Source organism: Miscanthus floridulus, chromosome 12 (assembly GCF_019320115.1).
Source record: "Miscanthus floridulus cultivar M001 chromosome 12, ASM1932011v1, whole genome shotgun sequence".
Lineage (NCBI taxonomy): Eukaryota > Viridiplantae > Streptophyta > Magnoliopsida > Poales > Poaceae > Miscanthus > Miscanthus floridulus.
The window spans coordinates 37432993-37443018 of NC_089591.1; the positions used below are offsets into that span (position 1 = coordinate 37432993).

At 44.9% G+C, this 10026-nt stretch overlaps 1 protein-coding gene across 1 annotated transcript; it reads right to left on the reverse strand.

Moving 5' to 3' along the window:
- Nucleotides 1-3500: 3500 nt before the first annotated feature.
- On the reverse strand, nt 3501-6582 carry LOC136495714 (uncharacterized). The gene is made up of 9 exons (XM_066491572.1): nt 6489-6582; nt 6283-6381; nt 5218-5328; nt 4637-4708; nt 4391-4546; nt 4220-4300; nt 4080-4142; nt 3917-4000; nt 3501-3623 (listed from the first exon to the last, which is right to left on the reverse strand). The coding sequence occupies exons 5-9, from the start codon at nt 4430-4432 to the stop codon at nt 3501-3503; spliced, it is 393 nt and encodes a 130-aa protein (XP_066347669.1). The 5' UTR covers nt 4433-4546; nt 4637-4708; nt 5218-5328; nt 6283-6381; nt 6489-6582.
- Between the last annotated feature and the right edge of the window lie 3444 nt (nt 6583-10026).

The window sequence follows — 10026 nt, forward strand, 5'->3', positions numbered from 1 at the left end:
TGGCGTGGCGACAGACGTGGCGTGGCTCGACGTGGGGTGGGGGTCGGCAGAGCCATGTATTGGCCATAGTGGGCTCCGGCCCCCCTTGCCCGGTAAAAAAAAAGAGGATGTATGCTGTGGGATGGGATCAAAGCATGGACAAGCCCTTAAAGGGTAGTCAGACGTAGGATTCTAATAAACATAGACTAATAAACTTCCTAGTTATGCCTCACGACTCGATGGCTTGCGTGACCTGGGCACAACTGAGTCCTTGCCATCGAGTTACTCTAGGAGACTCGTGGCGCATGGAGTCCTCGCCCCAAGGCTTAGTGTCCGCCCATTTAGTGCGCCTTGTTTCTTGTGACCTTTCGGGGATTTGAAATATGTGTCGTTATACCTCTGGCTGAGGTACGTACGTACCCTTACTCAGGTATTGGTCACTCCTCTTCCGTACAAAAAAATAGTTTAGCTTTTTATGGTGTTTGCTATAGCTTCTCGTCACTTCTGCTACTGGAGCCGTGTCAAATAGCCCGTTAGCCCGCGGTTAGAAGCACGGACGGAGCTATGTGGGGTCAAACTGGGTCCTAGCCTCTCTTGTTCCGGCTGTATCACTCTGAAGGTTTGCATGTCACTGCATGCACGTAATTAATTCATGCCTCTCTCGTACCATGCTTGATGTTGCTGATGAATGGATCACAGCTTATAAATATGTAAATCCACACATTGTTCATTCTTCTTTGACAGAATTTCAATTGTTCATTGCAGTCTATATAGATAGAACTTGAAAAAACAAAGATTTTTCACAGAATTCCAATTGTCTATACTACTATTGGTAATTACTGTAGCAGCATAGCTTTGAAGTAGCCCCCCCCCCCCTACACGTCCATGCAAGCTCCGCCACTGCTTGGGCGGGCAGACAACGAGGTGAGCCGCGACAAGTGAAGCGAGAAGTTAGGGATTTCTGTCGGCTGTCACAGTATAGATGGAGTAGATAGAGGAGAGAGCGTAGATGGGCCGGTCGTTTATCTTTCCAAGGTTTTATTGCGTTTTTACGTAAAACAGAAACTGCAAATATGAAAATAATAATACGATTTCTACTGTTTTCAACCATTTCAACGATTTTACCCTTACTATCGATATCGACCTACTGTAATACCGTGCTGTATTCATTTTTTACATCCTTTTAATCCTGATTCGATGAAAAAATATATATGAAGCCAAAAACAATTTAAGAGCGACCGTTTTCATCCATAGAACCCGTAGCACACCCCGTGAGTGAAAGCATAAATTTCGCATGTCCAGCATTCTTTGCATTCCAGTGATCCATGCGCATCAGGTGCGACTCTCCTTTCCAGCTTGTTTGCGTAATGGAGAATATTGTCTGTGTCCATATTGTAGGACATTACCCGCGTCGGTCCTAGGATTTTGAGGGCCCTCTAGCGGACTCGTCGTAACGACCCCTCTGAACCATGTATAAAATCTTATAATATATAGACGTTAATTTTATTTATAAAACGAAAGCAAATCCAATAATGTATTTTTAATTTAACATGTCTGATAATTATGAAGAAAAAAATAACTATATAAGTACAAAGTACTATAAATCGGAAATACTATATAAATAATTAATTTAGATAAAAAATGAACAAGAAATTTTTTTTGAACGCAATGACAGGAGCTCTGTCTTTCAATTAAGATAGAGAAATGAAGTTTATTTACAAGCAAAAACATTTCAGATGAGGGCTTAAAGCCTCCCGAAGCAGGTATAGGAGGAAAACACACATCCCAAAGAAAAACAACAGCTAAACATAAGCGAGTGATCTCTTCCTTTGCTCTATGCCTTCCTTTATCTTTGCAGCTACTCGTTGTTGAAAATTCTCCTGTTTCTCTCTTTCCAAATATTCAAAAAGGTGTAGATTACTACCCCGTTTAGTCGTCTATGTTCAGATTTTGGCACTTCTCTTGCCGCCTCTTCCCACCATGCTCTGATATGGATGTGGTATGCCTGGGGTTGTTGTTGCAACTGAGTGGAGTTTTTCCAAGAGAGGATTTGATCCCAAACCGCCTTAGCAAAAGGGCAACATAGACATAGGTGAAGGCCAGTTTCTAAGGGACCGTTGCACAACACGCAGTGTTCTTGGTGTGGCCACTCTCTCTTTTGTAGGTTGTGCACCGTAAGAATTTTATCTTGCACTAAAATTCAGGCAAAGATCTTGCATCTGTTCTCCACTTGTGCTTTTCAAATGAGTTCAGTATGGAACAAGACGAGCGAGCCTTTGAATTAAATTATGTAAGCTGATCGGGTGGAGTAAGTCCCATTCTGGGTCCACTGCCAGATGATGGAGTCCTGAACGTCCTATTGCAGGTGCACGTCCTGAATTCGTATACAAAGTGACACAAATTCCTCTATGTGGACAGCCAAGGCGATTTTCCCTCTTAGTGAGCGCACCCAATTGTTGTTCTAGAGCTCTTGTTGCACTGTTCGGTTTCTCTTTGAAACAAGCCGAAACAAATTCGAAGCTAGGTACCTTGGAGCTTCTCCTTCAAGCCAATTATGGTGCCAAAACTGAGTCTTTGCACCATCACCCAAAGTTATAATGGTTGAGGAGTTGAAGAGAAGACGATCAACATCAGTACATGGAAGCTCTGAGCCTATCCAAGGCTTGGAGTCTTCCACCCATCCTTGCCAAAGCCAGCGCAACCAGAGGGCTCTCCCAAATCTATAAGGTCAGGCACGCCTAAACCACCAAGATCTTTCGGTCTGGTAACTGTTGGCCATTTAACAAGGAAAAAATAGCTAGGGCCTGGACATGAATTGAAACAACTGATCGGCGGTCTCAATTGGCAAGAAGGCAAGAACCAAGATGTCATCGTCGTGGAGGTGGAGCCCTGCCTGGCCGCCACCGTCGTGCACCGTTCTCTGGCAGTCTAGCTCTCCGCGGTGGCGCGGCTCGTCGCCGCCTCGCTGGCTCCATGTGATAGCATGTGTGCGTCGGGCGTCGGCGCGTGACGCGAACTCGTGAGTCGTGATTGCGATCAGAGTGCGGCGTGGCTCCTTGCCTCGTCTCAGCGTCATGGTGAAAACTGGGAAAGAAAGCTAGAAAGGCCGATGATCATCTTGGGCTGGCTGGCCAGTTCTCTACTTCTCTTCTCATTAGTTTATTGATGCCTAATAGACTATAGGATCTAGGGGTTTGTATACATGAGTTTGGGCCCCTCCTCCGCCTAGGTCCTCGGCCGTCGCACCCCGTGCCCCTGCCTAGGGTCGACACTGATGATTACATGAAATAGAAAGAAAAATACATTTTTTTAAAAAGAACGATAGCTAACTAACCCTAGGTACCGTTGAATTATGTTCTAGTGTACAACAACAGAAGACTCATGACCGGAGGATAGCAACCTTGTTTGCTTGATCGTATCAGTCATGCTTATCAGTCATGGTATAGTGTTTTTTTTTCTCACAACAAAACAACATCAGCCGGCTTATAAGCCACAAAAATGATCAAGCGAACGGGGTGCCTTCACTGTACTTGCATAAGGACAAACAACAAAAGAGCAGAAGCGGGCAAGCACGATTCCACTACATCCCTCGAGATATCCATGTACTTGCATAAGGACATCAACCAAAACACTGCCTTTGGCGCCTGCAAAAAAGTTTTCCACACAAGACAAATAACAAAGTTAATAAATACTAAAAAAGAAGAGGTAACAGAACACAAGGTGATAAGGATGTATTTACTGACTCAACAAAACACTATCAGTTAAATGTAGGCATCAAGTGAATATTAGCATCTAGAATCACTAAATGATGGCATCATATATTTAGCATAGTACTTGATAAATGTTGTGCAAGTTGTGTTCTTAAGACATGGGGGTTGATACAATAAAACCTCACTATATGATTTCATAAGTACAGAGATATCTGAGCACGTACAACCTCAGAGGAATGAGTAGCTCCCTTGTGTGTACCACTTGTGTCATTGAATGCTGCTTCTGTCGTCCGAATGGACTGAACCATGAACTGAAACCCAAATAGATCAAATTTATGTCGTGAGTTTATGTCTAAGAAAGGGGATCACATGATACAGGAACAGAATTACCTGAATATACTGGGTCATATAGAAAGAATCAAACTGCCGCAAGAGTGTCCCAAGCCCTATGATCTAGCAGAGGAAAAATGTGATTACTCAGTGACGTAACACAATGCACTATTCAGATACAATGGACCTGAGTTCAGTACCACGGCAGAGAAATCGGCGGTGGACCTCTTTAGTGGACTTGTCAAATTCCCTAAATGAACATCAAGCACATATCTTGACAACTGCACTCAGCCAAATGTACATATAATGTCATGCACTTATTCAACATATGATTTTAATTCACGATATGCCTTAATTTTTCATGAACAAACCTGTGATATTGAAAAGAGGGACATCAATCTGGTCAAGAACATTGGAGGCTCCTCCGAGATATAGATAACTTGAAGAGGTGAAAATAAACCACAAAAGTTTTGCTGCTCCTTTATACCGTGAAGTAAGAATCTCACACTTTGATCCTCTTCTCCTGTCTATATGAATGATCATACTATCGAATCACAACTTATGAGTACCAACCAGATCTATAACGAAGTTGAATTGTTGGCATTGTTGAAACTGACCTCAGACTTTCCTTTCTGCACAGAAAGTGAAGACACCAAAACCTCAACTGAGGTTATAGTCTTTGCTTTGATCTGCCAGACACATATCACCAGACAAGGTTTAGAAGAAAACAACAAGAGACTATATATGCAATGCAGAACAAAAGGGAAACATGGAGAACTTGATAAATCCACAAATGTCATGATGTGAATGCTTCTGACAAAAATGCCTTATTAAAGAGCACATATGAGCGTGAATCTTGATTCAAATCATGGTTCAATTTAGTGGTGCCAGAGAAGTATGACAAAAGATAAGATTATTTTGGTTTAAACTTACACATAAATTTGATTGAAACCTTACCAATCTGATTCTGTTTACAAGGAAAAGTTTCAATTTTGAAGTTCAGAAACTTCTTTAATGCTCTCCTGGTTCACACCCGGAAGGTTACTCTAGTAACTAGTAATAAGTGACAACTTTGATTTTGCCACCTCCAGTACAGAAAATGTTTAGGGAACAACTGAACAATAATCTGCCATAAAGAAGGCCCTTGGAAGACGTTTTACATCATGGAAAAACAAAGGTTGGCTTTCAATTTCCTTACCTTTCACGCTGATCTCAGTTTGAAGGCTATAAGAGTCCGAAGCAACTGCAGTTGTCCAATTGTTGCCAATTCCTCAACCAGTGGTCCCCATGACGAATATAAAATCTTCACCTATGCACAACATAGAACTGACTGTAAGTTACTAGAGATCACATGTATAGATTGTTACGGCTTAGTAGATAACTGCCAAATTATGTGGTTTAAGGATTTTTTTTTTCTCAGACATGCAGGAGAGTATAAATTAAACAGGATTATTCTTTGTTTGATCTCAAATGAATGTGCCTGGTCTCCATATATAGAGCTGGCCCTAACAAACTTGGCTAATGACTCGAGTTAACATGCTAACTCAATCCTATCTCAACCAAATAACCAGCTAACAAGTCAAAACAACTCAATTAACTTAAACTTATATCCGGCCATGGAATCAGCAGCATCTGTAGCCATGTCCTCGCCTCAATCTTCTTATTTCTTGCTATGACGACATCCACAATATAGGTATCCGTTTTATGCCCAAAATGTTGCAGTATACACAATTGCACTTCACATCAGATTCAACATGGACTAATGCCATATTATACAGCAGAAAAACTCCACATATTATCGAGATCAGTTCAAATAAGTCAGTAATTAATACAGATACAGATTTAATTGTCCACCCTTTAGTATTTTCCTCATCAAATCCTGCCATATGCAAGTAGAGAATTGCATGAAAATGCAATCCTTTCAATAACTAAAATAGTACATTTGTATTCACAGCTTAGGATTACTCTTTGTAGTCATACCAAACATGCAAACCATAACTACTTGCAAGTCTTAACCAAGGGTAGCAAGGGTGCTTTTTATCTGAAACAAGGGTGGCGCCTAAACAGTTTACAGGTTTATTTCAATAAAATTGTTTCATGCAGACATTTGTGCCTGGTACCACCCACCAAACAAAAAGAGACTGCAGGCCAACAGAACAAAGCAAAGAAAATGCATAATTTTGCACAGTAGTTATGGGTTACACGTAAGTTCCATAAATATGACAGAAAGCATGAATTTCCAAAGCATAATTTGCATGTCTACCATTTGCTTATATGATGACTGACCCATCAGAGGAATAGACGCAGGAGGGCCTAGAAAATCATCCAGCTTGGCCAGATCCTCCTGGCGTTTAGCATCAACCTGAAGCCAAATGTTGCAACCTTGTCATCAGTGTTACTGAACAACAACAAAAACGAAGAATAAAATAAGCTTCATTATCTGCAATCTGTGCCTTAAATTATTCATACCAAAATATGTAAATTTGTCACAGTATTCTCTATGCTATGCTTTATGAGTATGTGTACCAAGGAGTCCAAGCATGCTAACCCAACCTGTCCTAAACTGAAAAAACAAGCGCACTTGCATGTCAGTTCTCCTGAGCTACACAAAGAAGCAGATATGTCTTTCTAGCAGAGAGCAGAATTAAACAAATATGAAAAACATTGGGCAATGAGAAGAAAGGGTCGAAATATGTTTTTCAAATTAAGTTCCAAATTAGTAGATGCTGCCAAAGGGAGTGGAGGTTGTTAGGTTGATCTCTAATCCCAAACTGGGCTCAACGGCCCAGTTGGGCCTTTGATCCGCACCCTGATCGGGGGCGCCCAACCCACTATGGCTGGAGGGCCCCTGTTGCACTGCGCAATAAATAGAGGTGGGGGGCCGGCGGCTCAAGTTATGAGGTTTGCCTGAGCTACAGTTCCCACCGACACCTAAACCCTAATCCGATCTAGAGGGGCGCACCCAGTGACGGGAAGCCACCAGTCGCGCCACCACCGGACTCCTCTGCCTTCACCGCCGGTCGCCACCGCGCATCACCGACGCAGTCTTCACCGACCGTCGCTGCCCTAGCACAGACACCGAATCCATGGCGGACGCGAGCGGATCTTCCTCCACTACGACGTCAGGTTTGACACGTCTAACTTCTACCCCTCCCTTTCTCTCGTTCTACCTACCGTTACTATACTAAGTAGATGTTCTAGGGTTCATGATTCTATTCAACAGCAAGTACCCGACTAGCTCCTAGTGATTTTATAAGTTTTAAACAATGGTATCAGAGCCACGGTTTCTAGGGTTTTTAGATCTTGAACGGGGAAACAGACAAGAAAGCAGAGAACCGATCAGATCCAGTTTGGATCTGAGAAGAAAGAGGGTTTTCCTAACCCTAACTGGGTAAAAGAAAGAAGAGCAGGAGGGCTCGGTTTCAAGTCTACTCGAAACTGAACCCTAAGACCGCAATCAATTCGGGAAGAAGAAGAACAGAACAGAAAACCCTAACCCTAACTTGATTTAACCCTAACCCTAATCCCCAATCGGATGAAATCCGAGAAGAAAATCCAAAATAGATGAAGAAAATCAGAGGGGGATGTTGGGGAAGGGGAGGACTACCTCGCCGCTGTGTAGCGCTGCTGCCTCGCCGGCGCGTGGGGAGAAGAAGGCCGAGCCGGGGGGGGGGGCGTTGCTCGCTAGGCTCTGGCCAAAGGGGCGCCGTGGCCAGGCCGTTCGACGGCGGTGCGCTCACCCGTTGGGGAGCGCGCACATCGGTGAGGGGCCGGCGACGGCGCCGGGGCTCTCTGCTCGCTCTCGTCGTCGTTTGCTCATCGCTCAGGTTCGCGCGGCTGAGTGAGTGAGAGAGGGAAGGAGAAAGAAAGAATGGCTAGGGTTTCCAAGTTCGGGCGAAGCAGCGCCGTTTTGTTCAACCAACGCGCGCACAGCCGTCCAATGTAGACGAGCGGCCGAGATCGATCGGGCCGTCTCGTGGCCTAGGCGGGCGCGTGCGGCCATGGCACTTTGCCGGCCTAGGCCCACGTTGCGGCCGAGCGCCGCGCAGAGCAGGGGGCCAAGCTAGTTTTGGCCGGTTTGGGCCGAGAAAGGAAGAGCAAGAGCCTGGTTTCGTATTTTTGTTTTTCCAGGAAAATTGAAAAATTGAAGTTGGCTCAAAAGAAAATAGAAAAAGTATTTTTTATCCTATGGGTAAAATTCATAAAATTGAGATTATTTTTCCCTGCGTATTTAAAGTTGTTATTTTTATTATTAAATTCGAATCATCGGGAGAATTTAATTTTGAAAAATGGATATGTTGTTAGCTTATTATAATATTATTATTATTCTGACCAACGTTGATTAATGACAATATTATGATGAGGTTTTGTCATGCATTAATTCTATTTCTACCCAACGGTAATATAGAATTAGTGTAGAGGACAATTGTATGTTTTAATTTTGACCAACGTTGGAACTAAGGCATGCAATTGTTATTGTTATTATTTGTGTTCTCACTCAATATGAATTATGTTTTCAGGCGGATACAACTTATTGGGTTGTATCAAAGAGATCCCCACTCTCAAAGGTGATAACTACACGGAGTGAAAGAAAAAGATTAATCTAGCCTTCATCTTGGCTGAGGTGGACAGGGTAGTCATCTCACCATGTCCCACAGAGCCTGTGGTACCGGTGAGGGAGACAAACGAGGCTGATGCCGCTTGGGCAACCAGAGAGAGGGATTTTGCATCCCAAAAGATGTCCTATAACCTTGAGCATAGAAAGTGGGTCACTACCAACAAGAAATGTTTGGCTGTGATAAAGAACACGATTAAGCCTGTGTCGACAGAATATGCTCGATAGTCCACCGAGGGGTATCATGCAATAGTAGATTTGTTGGTGGGGGTACGCGTGATTAGGAACCGGATAGTGACACAAGGCGCAGAGACAGCGATTTAGACAGGTTCGGGCCGTCTGATCGACGTAAAACCCTACGTCCTGTGTCTTTGGTGTATTGTATTGATCTGGATGACCAAGTAGCTTGATGTAGCCTATCCGCTAGGGGACCCCTACCTCTCCTTATATAGTCTGGAGAGACAGAGTTACAAGTAAAGTATCCTATTTGGTACTATACAATGTCTTGCAGTGCACGCCGAGCAGCGTCGTGCATGCCTTGATCTTGTGGGTCGGGCCACCTCCAATGGTGTGGCCCATGTCTTGGGGGCCATACCCCCACAACTAGTCCCCGAGCCTGACAGTAGGTGACGCAGTCACGTGGTGCCAGGGTCATAAAGTAGAAGACCAGCCGAGCAGGTAGCCAGTCCCCGGGCGTAGCCTCGAGATGAGAACAAACACATTCACTGCAAGGTGAAGTGTGCCCACTTAGTTCCTGAGCCTTCTAGAAGATGAAGAATGAATCTTGTAGCAGGGTCAAAGAAGTCTAAAAGTGTGCCGACATCGTCTGACATACGCGTAACAAGACCCTAGACGTGCTGCCCAAGATCAGCACCCTGATCCGAACAGCATGGAGCAGCTTGATAGCACACCGATGAGACGTAGCAAGATCCAAGCACCGAGGAGTCCTCGGTGTAGCCGACGATGTCCGACCACCCTAGGAGTTCCCGGCGTAGCTAGCGATGACCAAGAACTGAGGAGCGAGGAGTCCCCGGCGTAGGCGGCGATGACCGAGCACCGAGGAGCGAGGAGTCCCAGCGTCGCTGGTGATGACCGAGCACTGAGGAGTCCCCAGCGTAGGCAGCGACGTCCGAGCACCGAGGAGTCCCTGGTATAGGAGATGATGTCCGAGCACCGAGGAGCGAGGAGTCCCCGGTGTAGGCAGCGATGACCGAGCACCAAGGAGCGAGGAGCCCCTGGCGTCACTGGCGATGACTGAGGAGCGAGGAGTCCCTGGCGAAGCTGGCGATGACCGAGCACCGAGGAGCGTGGAGTCCCCAATGTCGCTGGCGATGACCGAGCACCAAGGAGCGAGGAGTCCCTGACGTCGCTGGCGATGACCAAGCACCGAGG

What these genes read in the sequence shown, in the direction of transcription:
- LOC136495714 (XM_066491572.1), bottom strand. Translation starts at nt 4,432, where the DNA reads ATGTTCTTGACCAGATTGATGTCCCTCTTTTCAATATCACAG. An exon ending in CCCTCTTTTCAATATCACAG is followed by an intron (nt 4,301 to 4,390) that starts GTTTGTTCATGA and finishes GGCTGAGTGCAG; the next exon opens with TTGTCAAGATATGTGCTTGA. An exon ending in CCGCCGATTTCTCTGCCGTG is followed by an intron (nt 4,143 to 4,219) that starts GTACTGAACTCA and finishes TTCCTCTGCTAG; the next exon opens with ATCATAGGGCTTGGGACACT.